This window comes from Fusarium venenatum (assembly GCF_020744135.1).
Source record: "Fusarium venenatum strain MPI-CAGE-CH-0201 chromosome Unknown EDB82scaffold_4, whole genome shotgun sequence".
In the NCBI taxonomy this organism is placed as follows: domain Eukaryota; kingdom Fungi; phylum Ascomycota; class Sordariomycetes; order Hypocreales; family Nectriaceae; genus Fusarium; species Fusarium venenatum.
Genome location: NW_027072132.1, coordinates 5,580,276 through 5,594,894, shown reverse-complemented (window position 1 = coordinate 5,594,894; position 14,619 = coordinate 5,580,276). Strand labels below are relative to the sequence as shown.

At 46.8% G+C, this 14,619-nt stretch overlaps 5 protein-coding genes across 5 annotated transcripts; all 5 read right to left on the bottom strand.

The window, feature by feature from the left end:
• Positions 1-21: 21 nt before the first annotated feature.
• Positions 22-579, bottom strand: EDB82DRAFT_530375 (mitochondrial import inner membrane translocase subunit TIM17; the record flags this gene model as incomplete). The annotated part of the gene is made up of 2 exons (XM_025725051.1): positions 22-411; positions 511-579. The coding sequence occupies 2 exons, from the start codon at positions 577-579 to the stop codon at positions 22-24; spliced, it is 459 nt and encodes a 152-aa protein (XP_025593688.1).
• A 2,955-nt stretch (positions 580-3,534) lies between these two features.
• EDB82DRAFT_342215 (uncharacterized protein) lies at positions 3,535-4,468 on the bottom strand. Its single transcript, XM_065607511.1, has one exon. The coding sequence runs from the start codon at positions 4,300-4,302 to the stop codon at positions 3,766-3,768; it is 537 nt and encodes a 178-aa protein (XP_065463500.1). The 5' UTR covers positions 4,303-4,468; the 3' UTR covers positions 3,535-3,765.
• A 166-nt stretch (positions 4,469-4,634) lies between these two features.
• On the bottom strand, positions 4,635-5,438 carry EDB82DRAFT_480987 (uncharacterized protein; the record flags this gene model as incomplete). Its single annotated transcript, XM_025725050.1, has 1 exon — positions 4,635-5,438. One exon carries the CDS (start codon positions 5,436-5,438, stop codon positions 4,635-4,637), a length of 804 nt encoding a protein of 267 aa, XP_025593687.1.
• A 5,558-nt stretch (positions 5,439-10,996) lies between these two features.
• On the bottom strand, positions 10,997-12,246 carry EDB82DRAFT_480986 (cytochrome c oxidase assembly protein COX16-domain-containing protein; the record flags this gene model as incomplete). The annotated part of the gene is made up of 6 exons (XM_065608149.1): positions 10,997-11,079; positions 11,271-11,331; positions 11,504-11,731; positions 11,795-11,811; positions 11,849-11,906; positions 11,980-12,246. The coding sequence occupies 6 exons, from the start codon at positions 12,244-12,246 to the stop codon at positions 10,997-10,999; spliced, it is 714 nt and encodes a 237-aa protein (XP_065463499.1).
• A 1,772-nt stretch (positions 12,247-14,018) lies between these two features.
• Positions 14,019-14,616, bottom strand: EDB82DRAFT_480985 (uncharacterized protein; the record flags this gene model as incomplete). Its single annotated transcript, XM_025725048.1, has 2 exons — positions 14,019-14,491; positions 14,559-14,616. 2 exons carry the CDS (start codon positions 14,614-14,616, stop codon positions 14,019-14,021), a joined length of 531 nt encoding a protein of 176 aa, XP_025593685.1.
• Between the last annotated feature and the right edge of the window lie 3 nt (positions 14,617-14,619).

The window sequence follows — 14,619 nt, the reverse complement described above, 5'->3', positions numbered from 1 at the left end:
TTCATTTCGTCAAAACTTGGCTCACAGAGTAGCCTCCTGAGGGGGAGGCTGAGGAGCTTCTAGCTTGGTGCTGCCGGCAAGCATCTTGGAGAAACCGATACCGACACCCTCGATGACGGCGAGAAGGACGGCACAACCGATGGCACCGTTTCGTGCAGCCTTGTAACCACCTCGAATGGCGAGGGAACCACCAGTGAAGAAACCGGCAATGATGGCATTGTAAGGGTCCTCCTTCTGGCGCACACCCTTGACGGTGCAGTCGAATGTCGAGAAAAGGCCACCCCAAACACCAAAGTTACCACCTAGAACTGGAGCACGCATCTTGATGGCTGTAATGGCGCCGATACGTCGCTCGCCGTAGGGAGAGTTGCGGAAGCCCTTGATACCGTGCCAGATAGTACCACCGATGGCCTAATAATGAGGACAGTGTCAGTTGCATGTCTCGTCGTATTATATCGTACTTCTGTCGTTGTGTCCGATTCCAGCTATAACACCAAGGGCTCAACTTACACCCATGCAGAAAGCACCGCCAAAGTCATTGAGAATGACATAAGGGCAGGGGTCGCGTCCGTGATCCATGTTTGATTATGTGTATTAGAGATATAACCACGGTGGGGGGAGGGCGATATGAGGCTTGTGAAGGCGATGAAAAATGCGAGGCCGTTGCAAAAGGTTGCCGGACCTTGAATCGCAGCGAGTGATTTTTTCGGGATCGGCCTAGGATTATCCGATAGAAATCGATAACAGTTTAGGCCAAACCAACCTCGGCTGACTCGAAGCTTCCATTTATATTTCCTAATGTGCGCCAAACGTTGATTACTCGCAATGCTTCAGAAGTCTATGCAGTTTATGAGTAAATATACTCTGAGAGTTCCCGAGTGTCTCTGGTTATATCGAGGCCAATTCTTTTATTTTTGCAGATTTGAAGATGCTCAACGTCATACTTCGCCAGGGCTGGTTCGGTCGGTCTGTCCCACTAAACCCCATATCTAGTCCCGGCCGAGAACGGAGCTTAACCTTGAAACTGACGGGATTGTAAGTGATATACTGAAACTCGACTGCGGAACGTCAAATCGCCTTTGTAGTACGTTGAAATTTGAATGTGTTTTCACGGACACAATCACTACAAGCACTCAAGCCTCTTTAAGTATATTACGACAATCCAAGGGCAGGTGTATAAAATTACAACCACTAAAAGTTTCCGAACGAATAGACGTCGATTACCCTATAAACTTATAGAACAGCGCCTGAGAAATACCAAAACTCACGATCCTATCTTTGAGCTTTTGCCTACATGCGGTCTACCATGAAATCGTGATTTAATGTGACATATGCATAGTCGGAGTAGTATTCTTCAGCTGGATTATTCGTCTAGGCAACTTACAGACTGTCCCAAAACTGCCTATCTAAAGGGCATACCAAGTTCCTCTTCTTGATCTGAACCGACCAGGTACTTGAAATGAATACTTCAAGATACAAAGACCAAGCTCAAAAGCTACCATATTAGTAAACACTGACTAGAACGACACCTTGTGCACGGGGTGAACTCTGGAAGCTTATGGAGATGTAAGCAAGGACCATTGGAGCTTGACTGTGATCGCAGCCGGATCGTGAACAGAACTACGTTTCCTTGATGTCAACCAAAAACACCGACCTCCATCCACTACCTCCTGAATTGACCACTCTGAGGCTCAATCACACTGCCGTCCTCTAGCTCGCGGGGTTTGAGTCGTGTAGTGGTGACAATATAGTGACGGTGACAAGATCGGCCAAGCACTAGGCAAGAGGAAAAATGCTATTATTCACCATGCGACATCTCGATCAGAAGACATCGCGATTGAGGGGGCTCTTGCTCACAATATGAGATGGATATTGCAGCCCCTATCGTACGATAGGTCAGAAGAACGAAGGGACAGCCTCGCCGGCAGCTTGGCTAACTGGTAGATCGTTGATTGGAAATAAGCAAGTGGTTGGCTGAGAGGACACAATCGACAGTAGGGTTATATCAGTTCATCCATCCATGCCACGCTTCTAGCAACGGTGTTCGTGTCTAATTACCCAATTACTAGCAAGAATGATTGGACAAAGGTTGGGGCTGATGGTCCAGAATATCGAGTCCACGGATGCGATTGGATGCCGATTTGGTGGGAACTAGAAACTAACAAGACTGACGGGATTTGTTAGTTTGAAGTGAAGTGACATGGTCAGTGGAGTTGCGAAGAAGGATGGCCGAGAGAAAGGAAAGGAAAGGAACAACCCGAGAGTCCCGATGTGTGAACATACTTGGTTGATGAAACGACAAGTTTTGACCTTGATCAAGTTTTGAGTTGATGTCTACAAACATTCATGGTATGTCCCTGCAGCATGTCTTGTCTAGTTTAGAGATCATCGTCATAGTCATTCAAGTCGGAAGAAGTGTGTGCACAGTCCAGCCGTGACCCCCACAACAGCTTCAGCATGGTCTGTTCATCACTTTAAGGCTCATGGTTACGATGGGCTGAGTTGAGTGATGAATTGAATGCCTCTCAACAACACCATGAGACCTTGTCGCTTGTATCGCAACCTGCATATGAAACGGGCGGAGGCTGCGGAGTGCCGAAGATTGCCATAGACAGTAGAGTGGTATCAGACAATTGCCGTGAAATCCGAATAAACTTTTACGAATTACGCAAGGTTTACTTCGCCTGGGGCCTGGAAGCTTCCGTGAATAGCTTCACTGAACTGAAACTGCTGTGCGTCCCTGGCTGTATGTATGTACACAGACTGTTGCTGTACACGGGTGCATCTGTAGTGTAATGTCTTTCATCATTCTGCCGATATCTTAACCTTCAACTCTGATGACGAAGAAGCTATTTCTTCTGCATGAATGATGATGAATGTCTTCTCCCGCGCGCTTCCGCGTCTTGAAACAAGCTACCCGCTACCACTGACGTATTAGGCGTTGGGACAGGATCTACGATAAGCGCAATTCTCAGACATGACATATTCGTTCAGCTGGTAGACGCATTATCTTCAATTACATGTAAGGCACGTATAAATGAAAATTAGGGGACGTGAAACATCAACGCCACTGGAACAAGGTATACACAAAAACGTTGACTTTGAACCGTTGATTCGTTGGACCGGTTTTTGCCACAAACACACCCACAGAGTTGTGAAGTCATTCATTCCTGGCCCGTGGTCTTTTTGTCCTCTTTTTCGCCTCCCCCTGGGCCTGTCCTCTTATTTATTTTCATGTTTGCAAACAAAAAAGGCTCCGTCTCATTGGACTGATAGTAAAGAACCAACGGTCAAAGGGCATTGAAGGGGCAAATTGCACAGCATCATCCCAGAGTCAAAGTCACAACCAGATTTAGGCAATCGTGAACCAAAGATCGTCATCATCATATGAGCAAGAAGAGAGACAGACCCTAGAACTCCGCGGCCGCCGTAATACCAGCAAGGGCTGGGCTTAGATTTTATTCAGCGAATTTGCATGGATTATGGCAACCCTGGGTTTGTTTCAATTTGGGGGGGGGGGCCCTTCTGGAAGACTCAGCCTCATCGCTTACCATCAACATGACTGCCAAGTCTACCCAACACGAGGTGACTCATTTCCGATACCATGATTCTGTCATCAGCGAAAAAAGAAGAGAAGAGAAGAGAACAAGTATTGCGGCTGTACGGATAAAACCTACACACCAAGGACCGTTGGCCGTTAGCATAAGCCCAGCCAGCCAAAATTCCCGTTCGCTTAGTATTTCACACAGTGAGTCAAAGCGCTGCTCAGCTTAAACTCAAGCAATAATGAACCATAATGTGAATTTCTCCAGCTTGTAGTAGGGACCCATGCTTCGGTGAGGCCGCTTTCTCGCGAGTTTTGACACTTCCCCATCTCCCATATAATCTTGCACAAAGCAAAGGTGAAAAATATTGTGGAAATATGTAAATCGAGGCTGAGACTCCAGTGCTATTAACAAAGGCTTGGCACATCGACATGGATCCATACATGACTACAATACTAAAAATGCTGGGTCCAGCTTGAAAGTGGATGCTGCCTGAAGTATCAAATTTTGAAAGGCCAGCTATGTGTCTAAAACAAACACCATGATAATTGTGAACTGCAGAATATAGAGACGGCAAAGTGTTATGTAGTATTTCAGCCTCATTCAAGAGGCTTCTATGTAGAGTAAGAGTAATGCCGCCCACGTAGAGGGTGAGAGAGTAATAGTAGTAGTAGAAAATGTGTGTCTGTATCTGTGTCCACCACAGTAGATGGATGGAAAGCCGTAAAACCCATAATCGCATACCTCCAAATCCCATAAACAATCAGATAAAAAAATCGCTTTTTTCGCTTTCCCAAGTAATCCCGTGGCCCATAATGATAAAACTCCAGGCCTCCTGATATGTATACAGAGTGGAAAAAAGGAAAAAAGACAAGCCCAATTTATGGGTTGTGAGACAAGGATGTAGAACAACCGTGAGATATCATTCAATGAAAGAGAAAAAAAGCAGATGATATGTGCTGTAGGTATGGGTATCAAAAACAGATCATGAATATGTGAGAGAAAAATGAAAAAGAAGAAATTATGTCGAGGTTTGTTGAGAGTGAGTGAGTGAGTGAGAGTGAGTGGTGAGGTAAGATGAGACGATGTTTAAAAGCTGTTGCGGTCCAGCTCAGATCGAGTGTTCTCGAGGTCTTCCTTGTGAAAGACAATGCCACGACGCTTCCATCCTCCGCGTCGGATAAAGTTGTCGACGCTGTCGAGAGATCGCATAGGAGGTCGCTTGGGTGCAAGACCAGGTCGGGTAGTATAGGTAGCGTTGATAGAGGCAGGTTTTAGTGATGAGGCGTGGCGGGAGAGACGACGCATCTCAAGAACTGAGACATTGTCGCCCTCATCTTCAGAGTCTTCAGACTGAGTGACCTCGGAGTCATTCTCGTCGTCATCGTCAAAGGTCTGGATGCTTTGGATGGTGGATTCGGACCAACGAGATTTGGGCATTGGTGGTCGTGCTGATAATGTGGTAAAGAAGTAATCCTTGGGTTCGTTGCCTTGCTCGTCGGCAGCATCCATAGGGCTCACATGAGGAGGCAGAGCCATCTCTGTAGGCTGCTGAGCAGCGACATCTTGCTCGACAAAATCCTCCTCATCGATGACTGCCTCCTCGGTACCGTAGAATACAGGCTCGTGATCGTCCATGCGCTTGAAAGGTCGTTCGTATAATCTTGGTGGTGCGTGGAAGGCGGGGTGTGAGGCGAGAGGGTCCATTTCGGGTCTTGAGGCGGTAGGTGTCCTAGCAGCTGGTGTTGAGAGGGCGGAGATGGTTGATGATGAGGATGATGATAGAGAGCAGCCGGATGAGAGAGAAGATCCTGAGAAGGAGACCTTTCTGATATGAAGGTCACGAGGACGAGACGACTTTCGTCTTTGACCGAATCCGTGTAGTACATGCATGGTGTCTATTGTGTGGTGGTAATGAAAAGAGAGAGAAAAGAGTATTATAATATGAACTTGATATATAATACTCGTTGTTAATTGATTGAGGCTATAAAGGCCTAACTGAATGTTGGATTGATTGTTGAGGTCAAGAAGAGGACCCGAGATAGCCGGGGATGGGAGGTCAAGTCTATAAATAATGAGTGTGTGTGTGTATTCGTATTTCATCGTAACTTTAGAGTGCAAAGGCCGCCCGGCAGTAGTATGAACGTCATTCACCGAACCGTCACAGCCGAAGTGGGCGGACATCCCTGTATTGCCCAGAAGATATAGTGGAGTCGGAGGGTACCTAGAGGTGGAGACATTGGATGGAGACCTGATCTTGTCCCCTGATCCTGTCTCTGGCTCTGTGCATTTTAGCAAGATCTCCACTTGGATCTTGGTCGGTCACCTCTTTTTTTTTTCACACTCTTGAGATTCCCATCTCTCAAGACACGACAGGGGTGTGCATGTGTTCTGCTGATCAATGGCCCCTGTCGTTTTCTCTTTTAAAGAGGATGTACCTCTTGGTACCTTACCCTTGGACTTGGAGAGGAGCCAGCTCTCGTAACGAAACATTTGTGATCGTCACCGAAACACTACGGCGAAAAGATAAATAAAAATTTTGATACTACCAATTTTTGGTATGCCTCATTATCCTCATCGGATACTCCATCTAAGATGGACATCTTTACTTTTTTCGAAAAAGAAAAAAAAATCCACCCTTTCTTTTTCTTCATCTCAATGTCTGGTTCTCATAATGGCATGGAAGTTATCGTAAGCCTCGCTTGGTTCTAGGCCCTTCGGTGTACCTGATTACTGTGTTGGGTGCCTGTTCCTGTGCCTGGTACCTTTTTTTGCTAGCCCACGCCTCAAAAGCCTCTCTTTTCCAAGACAGGTCATCAGGCCCAGCGCCATCTGATAGTTCCCGATACTTTTGTGGACAGTAACTTGCCGTGAAAGCTCAACGTCCATCACCATTTTAATCCATTTCTCTCCCTTCAGCCTCTTTCTCCATCGCCTGAGTCCGAGTGATGGCTTGCTCTACACCCCATCCTGTCTCATCCTTGTCACTGCGGAGGGTTTTTCCTCAATGTGTCAGTGCCTGATTACACACAAGCTACCTTGTCAATCTGAATATGAGGTGAGATAAAAAAGCAAATAACCCTTGAAAATACAGGGGCCCGTGCCTGAAGATTCCGTGTCTGTCTTGATGGGCTTTACTCTCATTCGTTCCCAATTACATCGCTCGATCCGTGTTATTGGAAGTCTGCATGTGAGGTGCAGGGCGGAGCTCCGTGAACTATAGAAACAAAAAGCAAAATGATTGTTTCTAAGCTCGAGCCTGAGTCTGAGTCCAAGTCTGAGCTTGATCATGAGTCCAATAATCATATCACGATGAACATAAATTGTATGCGACCTGATTACAGGCCAAGGACATAGCTGTATATACTGAAGCCGATCATGCTGTCACTGATCTGATAGGCATTAAATATGGCATAAATGACTTCTGAATGGTTGGTAGATCCTATGTAATGTGTATGGCCGATTGTTTCGTGTGTACGCCAGCGCAGATCTGTTGCTGTAATGCATCTGTCGTGGCTCCAGAGACAACTAACCTAAACGTCACCATCTGCACATCTTTCTACGACTTGAGTAACAGATCATCAACACCAAAACACAAGACGCGTACAGTACGGTACATTAATCGAATCGAGGAAAAAGGCGGCAACTCCCACCATCGATTGCAATAGACATCAAAAGTAACTCCGAGTCCACCAAAAGCTCAGCCAACCTGCCTCAGCTGTCGGTTTGCGCGCCAGCCGAAACTCTATTTTACCGATACAGGACATCTACTGATGTTTGATACCTTTCAGCTATGGATCGTGGGTTCCCTAGCCTGTGGAACTACTGCAGGTAATCAATTTGAACCAACGAGCTAACTCAGTAATTAACGAACTAACTACCAACACCACAGCACGATGGATGAGAAACAAACGATCTATCTTCACCGCTGCCATTCCGTTACTCCGCTCAAGTTGTGTGATAACTCCCTTGCATCAATAGGCGGCGTCTTGGCGAACTACTGTTCTACAGTACAGGACAGTACTTTCTGTAAGAAGACAAAATGCAGGTACAACTGAGACAATAAAAAAGATGTGCTTTGTTCACGATCACGTACTGGAGCCGTTTTGAGACAGCATCGTTATCTCTCGGGGATATCATCTGATCTGGCCTTACCCCTTGTCCACATCTAACTATTACAAGCTGAGTCTGACATTTCCCATCCCTTTTTGCTTTTGAAGCTGAGATGTATCAAGATAATGCCCATGTCACGCTACTGTGCGGCGTATGCAGACGTAGACCATCTATCTTTGTAGTCATCCAGACTTGTGATGCGAATCTCACCTACATCGTGCATGACACTATCATGTGCACTTTCCCCATACAAGGGAATCAACCGTGTCTTTGACATTTAGGCTAGTTTAGTTGAATGTGGAATGTTGACGGGTCTAGGCCGAGTTGAAGGCAATGTGAAGCAATTCACAGTTAGTTGCCATGGATAGACGGGACTGACCGCTACAGCACCGATGGTTCATTATCGCAGTTAATAATTTAACAAGATAATAATGGGGAACTGCTTCAGATCGTGGGTAGTAGTGAATCCGAAAACCACGCAAGGAGCCCTTTCGAGGCTGGTCACTGGTTAATTGAGCACTGGCGGTGAATCTCTTTGAACCCCTCATTCCACTTTTTTTTGTGCATTCACGATGGATGGATAAATGCGCATGCAGTTTTAATTACTGTGTTGAGCATCTGTTACTACTAGCACTGACGATCCAGGGTCTGGTCGTGGATACTACATGTCTCTCGTCTGCCTGTCTATTCTATGTACAGGTATATTCCTGTATCTCTTGTCTGCGATGACGATTATATGTGGACTACCGGACTCGCTTCTTGTTGACTGCGTCTTGGCAGTCTTGATAAACGAGATTAAAAAGAGGCTCGGCGCTGGTGCCCTTATAGCGCTTCCCGGCTCCGAACCGAATATTTACGGACACAATGACTGATTCTAGTTATGGGATCTTGAAGAAGGAAACAAAAAATAGTAAAGGCTCCAGTCCGAATGGAAGGAAACATGGAATCACAGTGACCCGAATCAAGGTAATTTCCTTCCCTCCCGCCTCCACTGTAGATCTCTCAACATTTCGGCACTTGTTGTACTGAATTGTTTTTTTGTCTTTTCGTTTCTTTTTCCTTGAACATGGCCTTTCCTTGCATCTTTCGGACAGGATCAAAGCCCGAACTGGGTTTCCAGCTCTCTGGGAGTGGCGCCCTGACAGCTTGAAAGCCTCTGTAGTCAACGCCATTGGCCGTCATTAATTATCGTCGCCGACTCCGAGCGCGCCTCAGCGGAGAGTTGTCACCTTTCAATCCACAGAGCTGAAGCATCACTGTAGCATTGGATCTGGGTTTTGGGCTTTGCTTTTTTTTTCGCGTCTTTTATCAACTTTCAGGATCGGGCATCTCCTTGATCTCATTTTGTGACAACCCGTAAACCTGGTTGTTACAGAATCACCCCAGAATACCTGCACTGCAACCGAGTTGGAGAAGAAGAAGAAGAGAAAAAGATGAAAGAAAAAGGTCTGCGTGCCTGCCCAACTGTCACGTAGTTGTGCTGGTGATAATAATTCTAAAGGCCAAGTTGACAACTTTTCGGTGTAATGCATGATGAGTTGGGACGGGGGAAAGGAAAGAAAAAAAAAAGAAAGAAAAAAGTATATTCCTCCACCTTGGTAGTAATAATACTAATTTCTATTGACCCTTTGCCTTGGTTCTGCAACATCTTTACTTGTTCTGTAGTGTTACATGAGGCAAGTCGTCCGATTTCCAATAATATCCTGATATAGGGTCATGCTTGCAATTAATTGATTGCAAATGCTACCGACACCACGGTCATCCATGAGGATACGTTCTAGACCCCAGACGCCATGCAGCGGCCGTAAGCTGCAAACTGTAAGCGGACAATTAATAAATTTACTAGTTCCCGTATTCTATCTGACTTGGAGGAACGGGCGTTGCTTGCTACTCAGCCTTTTGTCTACGTTTACCGTAACTTAATTGGATCCCCAGTCGTTGGAACGAACCCAACGTTGCATTTCTTCGCAAACACAACTCAGAAGAGATCAGAAAAACTTAATTGATTGCCGAGTTGGCAGGACATGGCTTGGCTGATCTTGGCATTGGTTAAAGCCAGATGACCTATAGACAGGGCTCCCTGTCAAATTCTCCAAGGCAATGTTCGGTTGAACCACTCACAAGCGGGTTTCCGTCTAAACATCACCAAGCAAACTCGCAGAACCCAGAATGGATGCTACCCTACAACAATGGAAGACGGGATGGTTGCTCAATCAATCTGACTGCGCCTTGTTCGGTAGCTCGGATGACGGAAGTTATCGTGCGTTCATTCATATACGGACAACCAGAAAGGGACACTGTGGTTTTTAAGCATGATACGGATACATGCAGGTACAATCAGTCAGTACCTTGCAGCTACAACGGGCTCAACACTATCTTTTGGACTTGAACGATCATCGTCGCCTCCGACCGCTTATTATTACCTGAAATAAGCATGGCCTCACTGATATTCGTCCATTCATTGAATCACCATTGGCTGTAACCCCTCTTCTTAAGTCCGTGTCCTCGAACCAACAAATGCCGTCATCTTGGACTCGATCTCTCTTCCTTTAATTATCAATGTCATCGTGCTCACTGGATGATGAATGGATGGATCGAGGGTTCGGCCGCCTTCTCCCAAATCGGTGTCATCACCTTTACACAATACTTTCATCATCGCTCATGTCCAAAATGCGAGAATCTCCTGACGATCACCAACTTAATGTCAAATGTCTCGCTTGACTTTGAAGCCGTTCAGTTCGCCATCCAATTGATGACTACAGAGATCATCTCAACGCGCCAGCGTAGCGTGGCGCTCTGGCCCCTGCCCAGCTGCGCTACCTTGGCTGCCTTTATTATCGTGAGCTAAAAACACCGCTATTCTCATCTTTATTTCCTGATCAGCGTGACTACGCGTCGTCCCGTTCAATAGCTTGCCACTTTGGTGTGTCTTTTAGCCTGCTCTAGTATCGCTAGCCTTGGTTCGTCGTTGTGATATCGTGACTTATCAACCAATGCGACACCCTACAGCCACTTGTTGGGATGTGAACCTGTGAGGAGACTCCATCTCGGTCTTGTAGCGTTCTCCGGATCGACGATGGGATACCTTACCACATCATATCGTATCAGTCGAGGATTATCCATCATGATTTAGACACATCAGTACCATGTTAATTGAATACCATGACACTACTGATATGTAATCAGAAATGCATTTACTACATGTCTGCTGCAAGCACTCACAACGACAACCAGACTAAGCCTTGCCCCGCGGACAAAGCGCACTCGAGACGGAAATTGCGACATGCAGGGGCTTTGTGTCAACGTGATTTGATGCAAGGGAGAAGGATAACCTGATCCTACAGTAATTCAATGATGGCTGCCGGCCAAGCAAGAATGTATTGTGCCTTGGTACTGTCAAGCGCGAATGGATCAAATGTCCCTATATGCGTGGTGTAGTGGTATTGTGTGCTACTAGTGCTTGCAGTGCGCGATATTACTGCACTTCACGACTGGTATACACCTGCAAGTCTCAGAGATGTGAATTCTTGGAGTTTGTTTCTTGCTCGATGCGTCGATGGTACACCCATCCCGTCTTCCAACGTCCATCTGTTTCGAGTCTGTGAAACATACCGCCCTCCGATAACCCAAATCCAAGATCGGAGTTCCATAGACTCATCGATGTTCGGCAAATCTGCCGTGTGAGATGTCCTCACTTGAGTTTCGATCGCTAGAACGACGAGTGTCTCTGATATGCCTCTGACCGCTCGGCCGGGTCAGACACTGACGTTGCGGCTCGTCCCTGCAGCCTCAAACCACCACGACTACGCCCTCCCTGCTTGAAACGACAGACTGTCTGCACTTACGTGCCGCACTTTAAGAAACGCGATATCAAAGACATGAACCAAGGCGCGCAATCTCCAAAACGCCCGAACGCCCGAACGCCCGAACGCCCGAACGCCTTTGATGCCATCTACATATGGAACACAGCCCTCCTTGGCGACCCCTTGCTTCCGTAATATTTCAACAGCCGCAACGTTGGGATGGTGGCCAGTGATGACGTCGACGAGGTCGCTATCATGGGCTTTGCAATCCTCACAAGATATCAATTTTGATCACATCGATGATCACCTCAAGATCGTGATGCTTTCTCGTACATGTAAAGCAAGGGAGCCTGTATAGCATCATCTACAGCAAGCCATCATTCTCACCAGGAAGTCGCTTCACACGCTTCTGTTCCCAGTCATCCAAGTCCTTGCCAGCAAGCCTCTGTTACCAATATGTTAGTCACTCAAATCACAAACGGCATTCTTCCCATCATTCCGAGCTGTGCACGACGTACGTAGTATTCCTCCTTCATGTCCACCTTTCTTGCAGATCGACGCACGTTGAGCTCCTCGTCCTTGGTCATCTGGCGAACCTTGCGGTCGTAGCGTTCATAGCGGACGGCAGTGGCTGGCGTGAGGACGAAGGAGCTAGCAACGATGACGGTGAGGAAGGGCAGGCCGAACATGAGGAATGGGTGCTTGTTCATGAGGTTGCGATACCGCATGCCGATCCTGTTCATGTCGGCCGTGGACCGGAACTTTTTGTTTTGAAACGCCGGCATCGTGGGTCGATATCGGTCGCAATCTGCTGGTCGGTAGGGCCGATGGGTTTGGAGGGGAGAGTCGGGAGCTCCGGGTACTAATCGGGGCTGTCAGAGGTTGAGCGAAGCAAAGCTTTGAATGGTGGCAGAAATATTTCTTTGGTGGCGGCGATGACTGTGGAGATGTTTATTGTGGCTACAGCAGAATTGATTCTCGTCTGACGTGGTTCGGTCTGAGCGAAGTGTGGAGAGAAGGGTTTTTAGATAATTGACCAAAGGAGGAGTCTTGATTTGATTGAGAGTGAAGTTCAATTGAATGAACCGACTCCATCATCAACATCCCCACTTTTGCCGCTCCAAACGACTCATGGCTTGTGCGCGTTTACTTTTTTTCCGTACCGAAACATATTTCCAACTGTTTGGTCCCGAGGTGAAATTCAGGGTCCATTTTCATGCTCCACCGTCGACTGTTTCGAACTTCATTCATTGCAATTGCGGCCAACCTGGGGTCTTTCATTTGCCACTAGTTATGGCAAAATTTCTTTTCAGCCTCATATTCAGCAATTCAAGGGCTCAATTGTCTTCATGTACCGTCTTGTACCACGCCAAACGACGTGTACGAGCGTCTGAGCTCTTGGAAGCAGCCCCATCCATGTCTTGGAAATAAGACGACTCCATCATGCAAATGGTCCTTGGAAAGTGTCAGGCATATCCTGGGGAACTAGCCACATCTCGAAGCCGGCTCGGGCTCCGTGAAGTCCCTTCACGATGCTTTATATTAAGCAAGACAGCCCGTGCTTCTTGACCTAAACCTGCAACGTTTCTGCGGGTTCCGAGACGTTTTCGACTATTGTTCCATTTTGCTTCTAGTCGATGTCTGACTGGAGCCAGTGGAGTCGATTACTTTGCTTTCTCAAAGCCTGGACCTTGTTTGTTGGGAAAGACTAGCGAAACAATTGAACACTGGACTGGCAATGCCTGGACTTTAGCCTAACAGTCCGGAGATTTGATGTCTTTGGGTCAATGGTGTTGTCGAATTATGCGAAAAGTATTTCATTTGACCGTTTGCCTTGGCCCTTTCTACACAACAAAGGCTCCTTGTGCTATCGCCTGTCTAGTGTTACCTGGCGTTGCATAGCACAACACACTTGCAGTTATACTCAACACCACACCGTGTCTCCATAAAGCGGTTTCCCTTTCGTAATGGGCATGAATGTTGAGAGTTGGCCATATGCTTAGTCGATGAGCCTTATTGTATAACTGACTCTGGATAAACCGTCTTGTCGTTGCAATTCTTCGAGCTGGTGCCAGTATTTACCAATGATAACTCGACTGGCTTTCATAAACAAGACATTATTTTGAATGCGACTAAAACGGCTGCGACCACTACTTGAGGTGATCTATGAGGTTTGAGGTTACCTCAGCAAGGTGCCTTGTAAGAACGAAGGATCTATGCATCCCTCTGAAGGTCAGCTCATGAAAGAGCCTGACCTCAATGAAGAACGCGATAGACAGTGACCATACTCTTTCTCATGTTTGGGAATAACGATCAGGGTCAGGATATTAACAATCCATGGCCAACAAGACTTCAGTGAAAACTTGAAGAACGTGGCTCGTTTGAGGAAATCTCGTACACAGAGTGCCGCAGTGCTTGGAATGATGAGCATCATATTCATACCAGATTTAGCCCAGCCGAGCTGCCTTTGCAGTTTATCCTAAACCATATCCCATTATAAAATCCATTGTCGTTACCATATACACATACAAAACGCCCAAACATAAAACGAGGTAGCTTACCACATCCTGCGTTGGTAGTAAAGCCCATCCTCAGCCTGCGCTGACTTTTGAAGCTCCTGCTTGATCATTTTTCTTCTCTTCGCCTTGCTGACGGGTTTGTGGTTCGCGACCGGAGCTTCGACATGGCCTTCAGGCGTCGACATCTTGTCCACCACCTTGGCTTGCAGATGCTTTATAATCTCAATGTTTCTCTGCAACGTAGCATCTCCCTCAATGTCCACCATGGGTTTTGATTCCTTGATCTCTACTAACAGACGTTGTCGTCGGACTTCGATATCGGCTTCTGTGTCTATGTCGATGACACGGCCATCTTCAAGCTCCTTTGTGCGCACCTGGAACTTCTCTGGAAGATAAACCTTTGGCGATGGACGTGTTTCAGCGCGCGGTTTGATTGCCGAGCGGAGCTGGCTGACAGTCCTTTGCTGTATGATGTACCCGCTGATGAAGAGTGCAACTGTGCAGCTCACCACTGTGAGTTTGAATGTCTTATCAGTATCGGATTCTCTGGAATGCAGAGGGCGGTGAATGTCTCTTACCCACGAAGCAGGATGCGATGACTTGCACCTGGCTTGAAGTGAGAAGCATCCGAGCCATGAT